We start from the raw sequence: 18,516 nt of genomic DNA, 5'->3' as shown, positions 1-18,516 counted from the left end.
ACTTTCCAAATACAAGTTTAAAAAAAAAAAAATTACAGAAACTACTCCACATCGTTGATGAGTGTAAAAATAACCAAAACAACAATATAAAAAAATTGAGAACCAAGTTCAGGTCAGACCACCTGGCAGGTAAGAAACTTACTTTTCCAGAGGTGCAGGCGAAGAGACCTAATCCTCCGATGCCAAACTGCCTCTGAGGTAACACAGCGCAATCTGCCTTCTGATTTAAATAGCTGCGATGGATCCCATGACTCCCTGGAACTATACCCTATTACCTTGGGAGAATATCCAAAGGGCTTCTGCGGGCTGGTAAAAGGCTTAACTACTATTGCACATGTTTTTTCCTCTGATAATTACAGCAGAACAGAGGAATCCCAGTATTACCAAAGATTCGAACCACCTGCTCCCCCAGTATTAAGGATCTTTTTAACTGTTTACATGGTAAATGCATTACTGTTTGGTGGGTCTATAGGTTTTGGCCGAAGGAAGTTAGACAAATGGTCAGGAAAAATGCCTAACTACAAGGAAATACAGTAGAAGATGTAACTCTGGTTCATTCTGCCTTGTTTCTACACATCTTCATTTCGGCATTCAAACAGAATTAAAAATTTTATAGACGGAACTGCAAATTTTATAATGATAATATTATTAGAAGTAGGAAGCGTTATTCATCACCACTCACATATAATCTAGACTGGCTTCAAACAGCTAAAAGTCTACATGAGGATCAACAAAAGCTTCTGCATCCTCCACGGTTCCTCCTTCACTGCGCTTAATTTCCCAAGTTTCTACAGCTACAGTCACCAGACCTACACCTCGCAATTCTTCCCAATGAAGACTAACCAGTTTGCTTCCCCACATACAAAAGTACTACTTCAAGTCCTTATTTCAAAATGATAGGGTGCAAGCTTACGTTAGAAACCCCAATTATTTTGAAAAGACTTTGAAAAGAAATCCTCTGGAAAAAATAAATGCTGTTAAGACAACCACATTTGTTCCTCATTTATTCTGAATTACATCTGCAGAGAGTTTGCATCATTAATTTAATTAGCAACACATGGGCCTACTGATTCTTATTTGCTGAGATAGGCTTGAGAAATTTGGGGGTTCTGGGCACAAACAGGTGAAGGGTTTTAGTATATTTTTTTTTTTAAAGCGTCTAAAAGACACTATGAATTCAACTGAAGCTTAAAGGCACCTGTTCTTCCGATAAAACATCCACAACTTTTCTCCAGGCAATAGTCCTTTTTTTTTTTTTTTTTTAAGCAGTAGATATCGTTACTGCACACAGGTGCCCAAGCTGGATGTAGTGCTTTTTACCATCTGGGCTCAGATGCTTTTGGGAAGGAACAACTCCCCCCAGCAGAGCAGCCAACCCCACGAAGTGGAAGACGAACGGTGTCATTAGTGTTCCCCAACACGGAGTTACACCAATGAAAGCCGAGTCCCACCCTACCACGATGTGACCAGAGGAAGGATGTCCTGCTGATGGCAGTGCCCACGTGAGACTCTGCAGGTCTAGGCTGCATTTCCTTCTCACCCGCTCACCGCCGGCACAAACCCTGTGCTAGCCTGTCCTGCAATCCCTCTCACAGAAGGACGAGGCCAGGTAACACACATACACTCTCTTTAAACATACCAAATAAAAAAGAGGAAGATAAGGCCACCTGCTTTAAAGAAAAAAAACAAACAAACAAAACTTAAATCCATAATCAATTGCTAGGGAAAGTTATAAACGTTTTTTTCCTGTGGCAAGTAAATCATACATTCAGACAAGATAACAAACCTGCAGCAACATATAATTACTGATTTTAAGAGAACATTTTGATCCTTCTCATTATCAGAAATCAGGGGAGAATTACGTGTGCCTCAGACTAGTTATAATGAGACACAAACCTAACCATAAACACCAGGATCACTGAACTAGTAAAAGGATTGAGATCTTTTCGCTAGTGCCTGTCTGGGAAAAAGACTACTTCCATAATCACAGGGCATAAAGCAGCCACTCTGGAGATGGTGTTAAACGGCAGATTAAAGAATAATGGAAAAGGGTAAGATCGAAACTTGATGAAAACAACACGTTTCAAATTTTAATGTAGTGAAATAGTATATCTACGTAAATGTTAAAAGTCTATATATTACGAGTTAAACCATACCATCCTTCTGCTCTAGGGTTATTGTGAGGTCTCTCCCAGGCTATCCTGTGGGAACCAAGGTGAGCCTCCTCGAACAGACCCCCTGTTCCTTTTCAAGACTCAGAATACCATAGCAGATTTCCAAAACAATCTTCAAAAGCGGTATACCAAAACAAAATTATTATTATATTGCAGCACTTTTCGATGCATAAAGCACTTTTCAATGCATAAAGGAACTAATTGTTTTCTATTTCAGAGTGCTAATGTGCTTTTTTTTTTAAAAAAAAAAAAGCCTGTTTTTATAAAGACTTACGAGAACAAGCTGCCTTTAAAAAAAACCCCTGTACATTGTTGCCACGGCTGAGGGCACTTAATTCAAGTTACACACAATACTATTACTTTCTTTTCTTAACATAACACCACCTAATTGTGGAGATTTTCAGATGCACAGAACTAGGTAGCTGAGTCATCCACGTCACTGCCAGTAATTACTCACAAAGGAGTTATGCAACTCCTAACACTGACAAAATTCAGTGGCCTTTGACAGACCAAGCTCAGAACATGCTTAAGAGGATGGACTGAAAACATTGGCCAAAATCAAAGATGTATTTATTTAAACTGGCACGGGCAACAGTTGATGTACAATAGCAGCAAAGCTCAACTCACAAACATGCCTTTTGGAAAGCAGCAACTTTCAGTGCAGCCCAGTTTTCTCGCAGAATACTTTCATTTCCAGTCACTTTTTTGTTTCAGCCTCGTCTTCCTTGTCACTGTCAGCCAATTAAGCAACTGAGTTCTGAAGTATTTCTTTCAAAAATAAATATTTCAGTATGAGGTCGCATTTATGCAATTCACAATACTCACATATTGCAAACAGCAAGCACTTCTGTTAATTACACTCCTTTTAAATGGGCAGAAAATCCCAAAGTTACTATGTTCTGCTCATTCCCGAGTATCTTTGTATTTCATTCAGCCTGGTCAACAAAGTGTTAACTTTTACTGTTTCTTTGTAGACTGTAATCGTATTTTAATAACCTATAACAGTTGATTATAATCAACACCCTCGTACCTACTTTTATTACTGTGAAAATACTTATTAATCCTATATTTAGGAGAAAGAAGTTCACTGAATATTTGAAGCTTAAACCGCGTGACACTGACCCTTCCTACCTAGGCTCAGGGAATCCCCACAGTCACAAAACTGCTTCACAAGTGATGCTGTCATAGGAATGTAAGAACAGGCAGGAACAACACAGTGTATGATCCAAAATGTAACCCTCAGCACTTCAAAGACCACCAACGTGAAAAAAGGCAAAATAAATCAGTCCTAAACTTCTTCAAAAAGTTCATGTTCTTTTTATGCCTTGAAGAATGAAAAATTGTTTCCTACCTTCAAGATCGCATTCTTCCCCTGCTAGCTGTTTTTACTTTGTCAACACAAGCACTGCTTCACTGGAAATGTACTTCTTTCTAATAACGCAATCCTAAATTTAGTCAACAAGCAGATTCCTTGGAGAAAACAGTTTCTCTGATTTTTTTCCTCCTGTGCCACAACGGATGGACAAGAGCACCAGTAAACGCAAGTTAGTCTTGGAAATGCAGGACTATTTCACACTAACACTGGTGACTCTAGTTCCAGTGAGGCCAAGGTCACCAAGATCTATCAGACTGACAACATAAGGTTGTAGTAAGTACTATAGGCTATAATTAATTCCATATAGTTAAGCTTAAGTGAAGAATCCAAACCAAACCAAAATTCATTTTAACATAAAATAAGCCTTTGTTAAATCCCAAAGCCACGTCAATGTGGAATTCCAACAAGTGAAAAGTACTGCACATCCCTGAGATGCACTTAATATAAGTGTTATGACAATACCAAGCATTTGTTAATGTAATCTGGGAGTTTCATACGCAGCTTGAAGAAACTGGTTTGATATAAATGAAGTCTCAAACGCTGCTAGCCAAATGCAAGACGGACATAACAAACACGATGTCTCATTTTAATCAGAGCACGACTGAAATAGTTTTATTTACAGACCCTGTTAAGTAAGTAGTTCATGTACGGGCTTGAGGAAAACACAATGTAAAGAACGACTGCTGCAAACAGTCGCCTTCAGATGTTATGAACAGAGAGCTGTTTCAGCTGGACATCCACTGTCCTGTGCTCTGTGGGCTAGAGGGTGACTTCAGAACCAGGCTCCTACAGCAGCGCATTGCCGAGCTCACGTCTCTGTTAGCCCCAGCCCAGTCAAGTATTCAAAGATAACTGAAATGTCACCACCGTCAGCAGAAATACCTGTCTGAGCTTTGCTGGGCTGCAGCCAGGGCTGGCTCTCCAGCCCCTCTTGCCAACTGCCAATATAATATTTATGGCAAAAATCTGTGCACGAATGCAGCACTCCGAAAGTGGCACCAGTCTTGGTGGAGGGGCATTTATCCATCCAAAAAATACCAAGATGAACAACCACAAATGTTCAGCTTTCAGCTGCAATACGCTGTATAACACTAACATACCGCAATATTATTAAAGAACAGACCAACAGGGCCAAGAAAGTTCTCAGACCTTCAATAAGCTTCATACCTTCACTACAGCATCCTATTTTTACAAACCATAAGATTAACAAATAAGCATTAATATTTCGGCTGACTTTTTAATCCTTACCTGTAGCTTCACTAACATAATTAAGATTTCTCTAATATTAAGGTACAGGGACTGCATCAAGTATTATTAGATCATTAGAATATTTTGGTACAGGGACTGCATCAAGTATTATTAGATCATTAGAATATTTTAAAGTGCTAAAGTGTAGCAGCCATGGTGTAGAAATGCATGTCCAGTAATTACAGTACTTGGAAGTGGCACTCTGTAGACACGACTACAGAAAAATTTAAAAAAAAAAAGCTAAGAATTTTTAAACCTCATGGCTTTATTCTTATAAAGGAAAAACACTCAGTAATTCAGGATAAGTTTTTAATCAAAGAATAAAATTTCAAGATTCTTTAAAGGATGTACTTTCACTCTTCCCAAGACTTTAACCTATGCTTGTTTTGTGCACTTTGTGCTTGGAGATGAATTTGTTACAGACCTTTTTACTGACGATAAGAAAAGCCTACTGCATCATGGAAAGCAAGTCTGACCAGTTTTAAGCAGCTTTATTTAGATACCATCTTTTGTGTGTCTAATACACCTAGGTGTAATCTTTTATTTGTCATACTTGACGATACTTGATACGCAATCCTACGCTTCTGATTTAAAAGTGCAAAAGTTTTACCACTTGAGGGTCACATTCTGCCGAGGTGCACACGCAGTGTAACCAGTTTTGCCATTTATTTTCTCTTAAACCGCATTCGGTACTTGGTTATGGATGCACCTAGAGCGCTAAGCAATACCTCAAAGACACTCTCGAAGTCATTCCTCGTTCTTTACGAGGTTTAAGCACCCAAACCTCAGTTCGCACACTGCTGGGTCCTTCTGTGGCGTGTGTGTATGATCACCGTTGTAAGTTACTCAGTGAGAAAGCAAAGGGATCTCTCCTAGCGAAGACCTACCTGGCTGCGCATCCAGATCAGCACAATCAAATTTTCAGAAGTTAAAGCAACTTTCCACAGGAGCTACGGCCGTTAAAACTGAGTTTACAGCAAACCTCCAGCGCTGGGTGTGAACCGGGAACCGACGACTGGGCCACGGAGGCCGTTAAGACGGCGACACAAAGCGCACCGGCCTTCCCCGCTCCTTCCCACGCCTCACCCTGCCCCGCGAAGTTGGCTCCCCCCGCACCCCACACGTGTAACCGCTGCCCCGCCGCCCGCGCCCCTTCGCCGCCGCTTCCCGAGCGCCGGAGCCGGGCCGGGCCGGGCGGCAGCGGCCGCCGAGGGGCGGCGGGGGGGGCCCGCGGGGACGGGCCCTCCCGCGGCGGCGGGGAACGGGCTGCGGGTCGCGCCTGAAGGGGAGCGGGGGGGTGGGGAGCGGGGGCACCGCCGCCTTCCCGGGACGGGCCGGGGCGAGCTCCCGGGAAGGCCGGTCCCGGCGCGGCTGCTCCGGGGGGACGAGGCGTGAGCAGGCCAGGTGCCCGGGCGGCAGCGCCGGGGAGGCGGAGGAGGAGCCGGGGGAGGGGGGGGATCCCGAGGGAGGCGGGGAAGCGGCGGCGGCGCCGCCGAGAGCACCGGGATCCGGCGGGGGGAGGGCGGCGGAGAGACCGGGGGCAGCGAGGCGAGGCGAGGCGGTGGGGGGAGAGAGACCCGCGAAGCCGGGGAGGGGCGGGGGGAGACCGGGGGCGTTGCGGTCTGCCCGCCCTCCGCCCCCAGCCCCGGCCGCGGCCCGGCCGCTCCCAGGCGGCGGCCGGGCAGCGCGGAGGCAGGTGCCGGCGGGGAGCCGGCCGCGGCGAGCTCCGCCTTCCCCCCCCCTCCCTCCTCTCGCCGGCCCCACACTGACCTCGCCGCCGCTCACGTACAGCTCCATTTTGTGGCAGGGCTCCGGCTCCTCCGCGTCCTCCAGCGGAGCGAACGGCACCATGTCCCGGCTCTCCTCCCTAGCCGGGCAGCCGCCGCCAGCCGCTGCGCATCCCCCGGCCCTCAGCCGGCTCAGAGGCGGCGGGCGGCCGCGGCGAGCCCCCTCCTCCCGCCCATCGAGCGCGGCGGCGGCGGCAACGGCGGAGCTCGGGCGGCTGCTGCTGCTGCTGCCGGCCGGCGGGGGCGGCGCCGCTCTGCGCTCCCCCGCGCACACCCCCCAACATGGCGGCGGGCGGGGGCGGGGCCTGCGCGGCAGGGGGTGACGTCAGGGCGGGCCGGAGAATCCCCTGCCTGGGCACGGCGGGGGGGGTGACGCGCCGTGACGCGCGCGCCGCCGGTAGCGTCCGCTCGGCGCCTGGCTGAGGGGAGCGGGGACGGGGGGGGGCCGGGTGCCGACCGGCGGGTCCGCGGAGGAGCGCGGCCCTCCCGCCTGAGGGAGCGCGGTTGAACGGCGGGAGCGGGCGGCCCCCGAGACGTTCCGCCTGAGGGGAAACTGAGGGAGGGCCTCGGGGGCCGTGACAACGCGGCGACGGGGTAAAAAGAGCGGGTGTGGAGTCGGTGGCGCGGCCCCCCCCCCCGGCGGGGTGAGACCGTTGTCCCCTCAGCCCACAAAGAAACACGCGGTCCCTCCCTCAGGGGCCTTGAATTCGCCTCACGGGTGCTGGCGGGCCCGCCTGGGGGGCAGCTCCCCCCTAAAGAAGGGGCACCCCTTGGGTGAGGCGGCGGTGAGGAGGCAGGCAGCCCTTCCCGGGGAAGTGACAGAGGGAGCGGGGGGGGAAGCAAAAAGTTTAGTTTTTGAGAATTTGCGAGGTGGCAGGATACGCAGCATAGTCGGCTGGAAAGTGGGAAACCATAGCCTGGTTCCTCCTGGGTTCTTGGTGAGATGAAAAGCGTGAATAAGCTGCGGGCACGGCTACAAGGGAGCGAAGCAGCCTGCTTCACCGTGGTTACAAACACCAAGGGGATGGACTCCTTTGTTTCCAAGCATGTGTTTTAGAGAGAAACACCACAGCATTTCCAAACCTGAGGGGGCAGAAAAAAAGAACCGTGGATGAAAAAAGAATACTTCTCCATCACTGATCTTAGGAGCTGGAAAGCACTAGATGATTCTGTCAGAAGTACGTATTTTTAAAGATAGAAAACTGCCTCGATGACACTGAGGTTTTGTTTAAACGCTCTGCGTGACTTACTAGTAAGCCCTGCCCTTCAGATATAGCTACCAAAGGAGCGCTCAAACCGCTCTCAATTGCCAAATAATTTTGATGAAATTAGCACGACTGAGAGAACAAGCTGGTACACCCCATAGTCCAGAATGCTTTCCCGTGCTGATTTTTTTTTTCCCTCAGAAGTCAGTCATCGTACAAACAAGGATATAGGGCGAGATGCTGTGCTGCTGTAGTGTTTGATTAGAGCGACCTGTTTCACAAAGCTAACCATTACCAGTTCCCTGTCGCACAGCCTACTGAAGAGAGTTGCCTATTGTGAATGTGTCATTGCAGCAACAGCCAGCTGGCATGTCAGCATTTCCACTGCAAACCTATTTTTAAAGGTCTGTAACTCAACCATGGAAGACAAATGCTTTGGTCTGAAACAGGGAGCGTGCATCAGGAATGTTCATCCTTCAGAAAATGAAAAGTATGCAAGAAAATGTAGGACCAAAGTTACCGGTACTTAATATTGAGAGAGAATTGACATTTAAAATCTAGAACTGGTTAGGCTAGGTCACTTCTAAACATTTTTGTCACGGTAGGATTGTGCAAACATGGAGCTTTTAAAGCAATGAAGCGACAGGAGACAAGCCCCAGCTTCATGGGCCTTTGCTTCACACACAGCTACCTACCCCAGTGCCTCTGTCCACGAGAAGCCAAATGGCCAAATCTTTTCTGTGAGATTAAATATGTATGTACTTGAGCAGTGCCATGAGGCAGATCTTAATTTAAATATAAAGGAAATCAAGTGAGAAGTGACTTTTTGAATGTGCTTGAGTGCTCAGCAAGAACTTGGGTCTGAAACTTGCGTTGCAGATGCCGTTTCCCTGTCTGACTTTTCCTATTGCCTCAAACAATAAGAGACTGCAAACAAGCGTTCTGCATCCCCAAGGTCTTAACACTGTAATATTTAAGAAGTTCAGAGAAAAGGAATAATCAGAGACGTTAGGATTGTTATTCATATCAAAGACTGTAAAAGGGAAATTATGATATACGTAGATAAAATAATGACTGAATAAGAAAAAGTAAATTCAGAATGTCTTTTACGCTCGGTTGTGCAACCAAAGAAGCAAAAGGTATTCAATAAAAACACAATGATATGTCACTGAAATTTAAAACTTAGCAAGACACCCCCCCAAATTATTTTTACAGAGAAATAAAGCAACAAAAATATAATAGCAAGTCGTTAATTTAGGAGAATCAAGGCCTCATGTCTTGGGTTCCAAATTAATATTTAAATATTATATATTTGGATATTTTTTTGTGCCTTTTTCTATCTCGTGTCCATGACTGTATGGCTATCAGATCTCATTTGGTGTGCAGTTTTCAGATGAGGATATCAGATCTCATTTGGTGCGCAGTTTTCAGCTGAATATTTTTTACATTTCAATACCTTAATTTGTTCAGCAGGTTCTGCCCATTATCTTCCTTAGCAGGTCACTGTATGATCAGCATGACATTGTAACCACTTTTTCCTCTGTCAGGTGCTTTTATTAGATGAAGGTTTCAAAGTCACCAGTTTCTAAATATTTATTCACTTTAAAATCTGTGACATCACAAAGTTGCTGAGAATGCTCTTTTACCAAGCCTAACAGGAAAGGAATAGTAATAATAACAATAATAATAAAAGGAATCTGCAGCCAAAATTCAGTTTGTTCAGTGTCAGTAACGTGAACTCCAACCGCTCAGTCGTCCCTTTTATAGACCTCAGGGCTGCAGCCACTAGCAACATCCATGCTTAGTATGCTCATTCAGTTTTCCTGAAAGTATCAGTCATACGCTTGAAAATATGAACAACAGATTATTTATGAGGTTAAAAAAATCCCTGCGCATTTCCGGCATGTCGTTCCTAGCAGGGCTTTTCTTAGAGAGGCGTGTTACAGAACTCTCTTCCCTCTGAAGTTTTCTGTCCATCTGTACCAATTTTGTCCCTAAACAAGATTATTTCGGAAGAATCCTGCCAACCTTGTGTTGATTCAGCCAGAATGTTTTTCAAGAAAGGAAAAATAAGAATATTATCATCAAGCCAGTGTCTTTTGTTCCCCTCCTCCTCCCAGTTAATGATACTGAAATCCGAACCACGCTAACCATGGCAAGTACAGCGCAGCTCCACCCTGGAAAGCAAAGCAGAAAAAACAGTGTGAATATAGGAATATGTGAACAGTATCTAGTTCAGAGAGATCTCAGAAAGGAAACTATACAAAGAGCAAAGTTTGAGGAAACTGCCCAAGCCGAGACTGATGTTTTTATTCTGTTTTGACCGTGATGGTAAAGCCCCTGAAAGGGAACAGGTACAAATTTAGCTTTTGTAGATTCAGTTCAAGGCAGACTGTGAACTCTAGTATTGATTGTGAAGGTGGTTTGGGGGGGCGATAGAGTTAATTTCCAAGGGCAATTTTGTTCAAGTTCATCATCATTTCACCTTTAATCTTTTGTACAATACGGCTGAACAACACTTGCACAGTCAGAGCAGTACAACTCTTTCCTATTGTGTAGATGAATTTACGTGGGTACAAAGCATGCTTCTGTTAGCGTGACTTGTTCTCATACGAGAAGGAAAAAGAACTGTCCTGATGAATCAAAAATGTATAGTTACACGCTTGTGTCTATGCCAGAATTGTTTCAGAGGAGGCACGCGGAGGGTGAGGTGCTCTGGAGGGTGTGCTCCCACATGGATGTAAGACAAGTTCAGAGGCACGGTTGTGGCTATTAACCTGTGGAGATCCTCTACACACAGTGTAAATTGCTCTGGTCCTAATAAGATAAACATTACAGGAAGATTTTCACAATTTTAGAAACTAATATCACAATACCAAACATCTATATGTATTTGGATTAAGTTATGGAAGAGTACCATGACAAAATCTTCAGTCAATACTGTCTGAATATGAAATAGAAACGTGAGAGTCCATACCCCACCTGTGTATACCGGTATTTAAAAAATGCGAATAGAGCTGAGCTCGTGTATGTGTGTGTATTTACAGCTATGTGCTGTAAGATACCTTATAAACAGTTCAATATTATTAAACAGTTTATTGTGTGCTTTGCCCCACACCACAAAAGCAAGAGAAGTCATGTGAGGGAACAGCAAGAACCACTTCTCTGCTCAGTTATGGTTATGCTGAATGTGTGAAGTGCAAATGAAGAGGCCCTTTACTGAATCCCTGCTTCAGCTTTATGATTATATTTTTCCATCTATGTCTTTCGTACTTTTGTAGCAAGTTTTTAAAAGCTCACTTATGGATAAAAAGGGAAACCAATTTGAGACGATGCTCCTAGATCAACACCTTAAGAAAGATCCTTGATACTCACGATTTCATTCTCACCATCAAAGCAAACACTTTTCTTTCAGGCTATTTTAGAACCACAGGACAAACTTAGCAACAAATTTTGCCACGTTTGTCCAAAATGAGCTAAAGAAATATCTCATCCATATGGAAAATACAATGAATTTTTCTCTGCTGATCACATTGCTTTGACAGTAGGCGATGAACACTGCAGATAGGCACAGTGAATGAGGATCCTACTAGATTTTTTTTGATGCTTATCTAAACTTTTTTTCACATTAAACTTTTCAGTTCTCCATTTCAAAATGCATTTTGAATTCCAATGTCCTACAATACCATTTTTTCCCCCCAAATCCAAGCAAATGCTACAAACCAGCCAGCTGACACATCTCAGAAGTCCTATGATATAGCATCAAACAGAACGCTACGTACAGTCAAATTAAAGATCCAATATCTCATCTGCAGCGCTGGCCAAGAAAGCAGATGCCAGACAGAAAATACAAACAGAGGAAGCAGTAGCTAAGAGTAATCCAGAATTTGTTTTCAGCCTCCAGCTATTCGGGTTTCATGAGCCAAGGGTGGTATCTTGCAGGGAACAGTCTCGATGGACATTTCTTCTATCAGTTTGCCCAACCTTCTCGAATATCTACATTTTCAGCAACCGTAACATCTCACAACAAGTTCCACAACCAAGCCTTATTACAAAAGTAACTCGCTCTGAGCCTACTGCTTAGTTTCATCTGATGTTCCCTACCCTTATATTGTAAAGGAGAGTGATTAATCACCGTCTCCACATCGTTGGTGATTTTATGCATGGTATATATCCCACCTCCACCATCCTACCGCGCTCTGCTCTGCTTCCCAGGCTGAAGATTCCTGGGCTGTTTAGTCACTCATAAATGAAGGGTGGGGAAATTCCAGTTTCTCTGTACACATTTTCACTCGCGATTTGGAAGTAAATATAAAATAACTACTAATAACATGCACAAATTGCAAAGAGAAAGGGAAGTAATGAGCAGTCATTAGCTCTCAAAGTCCTTTGGGAAATGACAAGTGACTCAGGAAATTACAGGCCTACCACGAGGACTGGATACACAAGCAGGGATCGAGGAAGGAGGGAGTTTGTTTTACATCCACGAGTAGCACTGCGGAGAGACGGATCCTCGGGCTTTGAGTACAGTTTTGGAGTCTGTGCTTAGAAAAGCCATCAGAGAACCACGGGAAATACTCCAGCCTCTACGTAATGACTTACAGTAAAAACCCAAAGGCCCAGCTTTATCAAACCTCATTCTAAGTAATCACCAACAAGAATTTCTTTGGTAATTCAGCTCTTTCCAAAGACTACTGAAGAAAACTTAAGCAACTATATTTCTCTACATAAACTCTTAAGGTTAGCTGAGCCAAATGCAGGTCAGAAAACGTAATTAAATACTGAAATAAGTTGCTGCAGCAGTGTGCGTACACCAACAGATGGCAAATCTACCACAAGCACTTGATTCTTTTTTTTTAAAATTAATCTCACATACTTCTCTATTTTTCTAAAACTTGCTTCATTATATTTCTTCAAACCTATTTAATCCTTGAAGCTGAAACCAAGTCTGAAAAATTCAACTTGGATTCACAGTGAATTTTGCCTCAGAGCACAGAATAAACCACCATGATGTTCCAATGTTCAGATGTATCAACAATGATGAATACTTAAGGAATTGATTGCATCCAAAATCATCATGATCTCAATCTCCAGGGAAGTTTTTGTGACAGCAGAGGGTGTTACTTCTGAAATGATACAGAGCCAAAGATGTTGCCAGTTCCTAACTTTAGCTAGGAGCCCACATATCATGCCTCAAACCAGTATCCTAATCATCTCAGGTGAAAATTCTTCCCATTTTGGAAGATTATAATTAGCTTCCTACTGAGCCATGCTTAGAAAAATGTCTCAACCTGGAAGATTAAATAGGGACTTAGTAGCTGTCAGAAATAATTCAGTGGTAGCTGTTTGTGTCTTGCAGTATGAAGATACTGATTTAAAATAATATATTTAGAAATTGTTTTCTCCTTATTGTGGAACAAAAAGACTTGACTGCATGAGTAATAGATACATTATTGGGAATAGAGAGTAGGTCGCTGAATACCACTTTGGTAATAGTAGTTTAGGTCTTCAGATAATTGCTGTAGCAATAGTACTTAAAGAATCTCCAGTCCTGGAGGAAGAGAAATCGATGTACCTTCCCAACCCACTGCTGTTCTCGTAGCTTCTGGGGTCAACATAACTTGAATTGAGTGCTATTTCTTCTCCACTATTATCAAGGTTATTTTCAAGCCGTCTTGACTTTGCTTTTGTTCCAATTGGGGCACAACTTGACTCATCAGTTCTTTATTTGGAACGCACATCACATTTCTTCACTTCATCAGTTCTCCTCCCAGTGAGGTCACTTGTTTGTGGCCATTCAATACTTCCTGCAAGTGCCTATTTCTCAGTTTAACTCGTTTTCATACTATCCTGTGCAAGGAGTCTTGCTTAAAGCCACCAGTCAGCCAAGTATGCATTTCGTAGCAGCGTGACTTTGGGTTCAGCAGGATATGAGCACGTGGTAAAAGCTGAGGAGGACAATCCGAAATCTGAAGCAGTATCTGAAGCCCAACTTCTTTTTCCATTAAAAATGGTGACAATATTCATAATAATTTCAATGGGAGCATGATCATTCTGTAAGTAATTGCTATCAGGAATTTAATTTAAACTTCATTTGACTGACATTTCTTGTTTGCAAGATCTCTATTTTAGGAACAATGTCTTGCTAGTATATCTCTCTTCATCTTAGTCATGACTGATAACAGAATAATCATCTCAACTACTTTCCTTTTCTTTTCCTGCATAATGGATTTACTGCATTTTTACATCCCAAACATACAAGAATAGAAACAATTAGAGCAATAACAGCATTGTATGCAAATGAGCAGGTAAGTGACTAGAACTTACTTGAAACTCTATACTAGGCTGGATGTCAGACTGAGAAGCCTTTACAGTCACAAATTGGTTTGTTTAAAAGATGAAGGAACGATGCAAGTTTGGCTTTGAAGCATGCCTCTACCTCACATTACTCTCAGTCGCCTTTACGCACGCCTGTTAAATACAGGGTCTCTACGTACCATCTCTCCAAACAGCTTATTAATTGTCTTGCTCATTTAACTGCAGGAGTTGACTGCACAGTCCTGGCAGTGCTATCTGGTAACGCAGCACTACCAGCAAAGTCAAAACTATTTATCCCAGTCACGTCGTGCTTTCCCAGGGCAAACGTGCAGCAGCAATTACAATGGCAATTTATCTTTAAACAGTATCTTCCATACAGGGAAATGCCACAAAATGCTCCGCAGTTCATTTCATTATCTTGTTTCTTCTGCTGCTTTAATAAAAGGCAGTGGTCATGGGGCAGCTGAATGCCAAGTTGAGAAAGGACATTACTTGCGACTGTTCCCAGTTCCTTGTAATATTTTCTCATTTGCCATAAATCTGTGAGGACAAGCGATTGTGAAGAGTTTTCAACAAGTTGACTTTGACACTGAAAGAGCTGCTTCTCCTTTTAATGATGAGCTGTCACAGGCATCGATCAGTAGCCATGGCAGAACAGATGAGAGCGGTAAAAAATGACAGACGAACAGACTTCTTAATGATAAGGAAAAAATACAGTCCAGGCCATCTGAGAGGCAGATTCTCACCGCCTTTAATGGGAGGTTTTTTTAGTAAATGTTGTGTATTGGCTTCAGTGAGAAATGAGAGCACTCAGCGGAGGAAGCATCTAATAGAATGAGGTCAGACTTTTAAAGAATGGCTATTACCCAGCAAACCAGAACATCAGCAGACCACTGCACAGTAAACAATAAAAAAATCTTCTGGTAACAGCAAGAACAACTCTGGTAGGGGGTACCTTGAAAACCTTACTGAAGCTACGAAAGGTCAGCTCCAGCCTGTGTAAGTTTACAACATTTCAACAGTTGGTGTTTCACCGAGTTTAAGCAAATGAGAACTGAGCCTCACAGCTGATACAAGAAGACTTTAAAGGACACAGCAGAAAGGAGCCAGATCTAGAGCCTCGCTGCTGCTACCCGGCCAGTCTTTGTGGGAAAGGGGAAAAGGCAAAGGCTGCATCAAAATGAAATTTCACAGCAGTGACCTGGCAGTGCTGTTTCTCTTTAAAGTTTGGGTAAGTTCAGAAGCAGGCTCGTTCCTATCCCAGCAGTGTAGGTAATACATAATGAACTTCCTTTTGTGCACCAATAAACCCCTCAGTCTAAGACTCTGTGCTGCACCCCTGGAAAGTGCTCTAGGGCTGGTTTTGCACCTTCCCTCTTCTGAGCCACAAACGTAGCTCAGCTGATCCCGAACCCATCACGTAACTGCACAGATGCTGAATACCCTGGAGATTAGAACCCCCAGTGTATTCTTACAGCTGGGGATATAAAGTGCTACTTTCATTAAACAGTGGTTGGTTTTTTTCTAAACTTGTAATTCTGAGCATCCACCTTTCTCTCATAAAAGGAGGAGGAGGAGCCCTTGATATTTTTTCCTGCAACCAACACAATCTAGTGTGGAAGGACATCAAAAAGCACCAGGGCAGGACTCTTAGAAAAAGAAGAATCTGATTTCTTAATATAAAAAAAAAAAAAAAAAACTTTTAAAATATGCTCTCAGTAATATAAAGAAAAAAAGAAATAATGCTGGGTTTGTGTGGGAAGGAAGCATATTTAAATCTAAAATGAATGACGTACCTTGTAATTACAGGAACTGTTGAAAGAGATAGTCAGAATTAAAATACTTTAGATATTCACATTGAAATATTAATTTTAAAAGTTGAAAGTATGTATAAATGCACATAAACAGAGGCAGATGATAAAGGGCTGAAGTTCAAACCAACTCAAAGGAAGAAGTCAGCCTTGTTAAATGAAAGCTAAAATTGTCACTGAGCTCAGCAGTGAGGGCTTCAGGCAGCATGTGGCTGGGTGAGCAGCTCTGCAGCTTCAAATTTAGTGCTAAACTGTGTATTTTAGAGCACCACAACTGCCTTCCGATGGTGCTTTTCTAAAGCACGTGAACTCTGAGAACTCTTAAAAATTTAAATCAAAACACCCTTCTAAATTTTGAATCACCAAACAATGGGTGATTAAGCATAATTATTAAGCTTGCAGCAACAGAAGTAACGTATTTATTCTGTTATGACAAAGTCCTCATCGCTTAGTGCATTTTTATGAGACAGGTATAAAGTTTTTTATGTTTTTATAGACATTTTACATCCAGCTATTAATATTTCTTCTTCAGCTTGCTAGATGGAAGATGTTTTCCCTCAGAAATTATTCTAGCTGTATTTAAAGCTACAAATGAAACTATGTACCCATTTAATACTGAGAGATGGCATTTTTTCTGAGCAAGGAGGATGCTTATCTGAGCTCAGAACCAGCACAAGACTCCCACAGTGCCCAGGTCCCATCAGAAAGTTAGATTCGATTTCAGTGGGGTAAACACGTCGCATCATCTCTCTGTGCAGGAGAACGTTTTGCTGTAAATATTTTCTCCCTGAAAGATTTTTTCCTCCATAAAACATTGCCTTGAGTGCTCAGCATTTCCTTCTGACACCCCTCGTGTCACACTGATAGAGCTGCTTAACCCACTGATAGCTGAGGAAAGCTCAGGGGGAAGGAAAATTGTCATTCCTTGTTTGTCTGCTTGTTTGTTTAACTTCAACCCCGCAGTTCTGCCTTCTTCCAAAGTTGTTTTGAGACTCTGAGAGTGCTTTTCTAATGCTGTTGGCATGTCAAAGTGACACCTCCATTTCATTATACTCTATACAGTTGGAAAAAAAAGAGAGCTCACCTACAAAACACCTTGGCTGCTGAGCACAACCAAACAGCCCGGCCTCGGAGCGGGTGAGTAATCTGCACAGGATGGGGGTTCTTTTGAAAAGCACCTGCCAAAACAACTGCTAACGCATTTCATTTCGACATTATTGAAATATCCACTTACTGAGTTATTTTCTATCGACACACCCCCCCAGAATCTCAGTCCCTCCTCCCTCAAAATGTTTTTGAGCAGGAAATCATGGTCTGAGGTTTTACCGGGGTCCTTAACCCCCCAAGTGACAAGCAGGTTGATCAGCCCTAATGCAGCCCTGACGCTTCTTTGTTTTTATCCTCATCCCACTCTCTATTTAAAAACATCTTCCTTCTGTTTTATCTCCATAGGAGCGCAGTGCTTCTCAATTTTGTGTTTTAATTTCTTCTCGAGTCTGCTGAAAATTATTAAGCACATCGAGTGCTACGGAACCGGCTGTTTTGCCTCCAGACTGTCCATCTTTCAGCTGGCATCCATTTCATAGAGAGCTGCGAAAACCTCTTTGCGTCATCTTTCAGATTTCCGGAGAGATTCAAACTCCTCGGGGAGCTCCAGTCGTACACGTGGGTTATTATAATCCAGTGCAGCACATTCAGAAATCTCTCCGAAAGAGCATCTGAGAAGGGTCAGCTACAGCCAAGGGCTGAGCTGGAAATGGTTGGAATCGCTTCCCACCAGCACGGCACGATGCCGGCTCCACCGGTGCCGGATGGTTCTTCCAAGAGCCACTCAGGCATGCAATCCCCTCCTTTTACTACGAATAAGAAAATGCACATTTATAACCCCGTAGTTATATTTTAAATGACTAACCAGTTGAAGGAGACACCTCAAAAAAATGTAAATTAAAGTTATCAGGTCAGATCTTGGCTAGAGAAAACTGGAGTGAGTCAGTTTATTTCAGAGCATGAGTTCAATCAGTTCAAGATCTTTTTCCTCGAACTAAGCAATACTTCTAGCAAAAATACTCGTCATTGTGAAATTTTTAGGGCATGAAAAATAATAAGTAACTCAATGTTAGTGCTAGATAAGGGTAAAAAGAGCCTTTAAAACCTCTTGAGCAGGAAATTTTCTAATGGATTGTATTTGAATTTCTGCTTATAATTTGTACTGCTTTTAACATAAATTAGTATTTTGTCCACAGATTTTATATTTCGCATCTAACACAGTCCTAAAGCGTTTCAGTGAAAATTCCACAGTAGGTACCTTATAGCGAGGATATAACCAAACAAAAAAAGGTTGGCTTTTATTTTTTCCTTATCGAGCCAAAAATCAGCCGTCATTCCATCCCACTGCTACACCTACGGGCAGCATCGTCAAGGCGGCGTGCAGCACACATACCGCACCGGGGCGCGTACCGAGAAGTCTGTTCCTCCTGAACCTGGGCCAAGCCGACCCGGGGCAGTCCAGGATGACTCCTCCACCCCTATTTCTGATTTGATCCACCAAGAGCAGCCCCCCTCGCACCCCGATGAGGAGGCTGTTGTGGTTTGGGCCCC

General features: G+C 43.5%; 1 protein-coding gene across 2 annotated transcripts in view; it reads right to left on the bottom strand.

Moving 5' to 3' along the window:
* The window catches only part of RPS6KA6 (ribosomal protein S6 kinase A6), a 43,004-nt gene extending 36,202 nt beyond the window's left edge, over positions 1-6,802 (bottom strand). For both annotated transcript variants that reach the window (XM_074915448.1, XM_074915449.1), the window contains exon 1: positions 6,568-6,802. In XM_074915448.1, the coding sequence (XP_074771549.1) occupies positions 6,568-6,648 (81 nt within the window). In that variant the 5' untranslated portion in view covers positions 6,649-6,802. The remainder of the gene's footprint in view (positions 1-6,567) is intronic.
* Positions 6,803-18,516: the final 11,714 nt, after the last annotated feature.

The sequence above is a fragment of the Athene noctua genome, chromosome 11 (genome assembly GCF_965140245.1).
Source record: "Athene noctua chromosome 11, bAthNoc1.hap1.1, whole genome shotgun sequence".
Lineage (NCBI taxonomy): Eukaryota > Metazoa > Chordata > Aves > Strigiformes > Strigidae > Athene > Athene noctua.
Note: the sequence above shows the minus strand (reverse complement) of the source record. Positions and strands in the feature narration are given on the sequence as shown.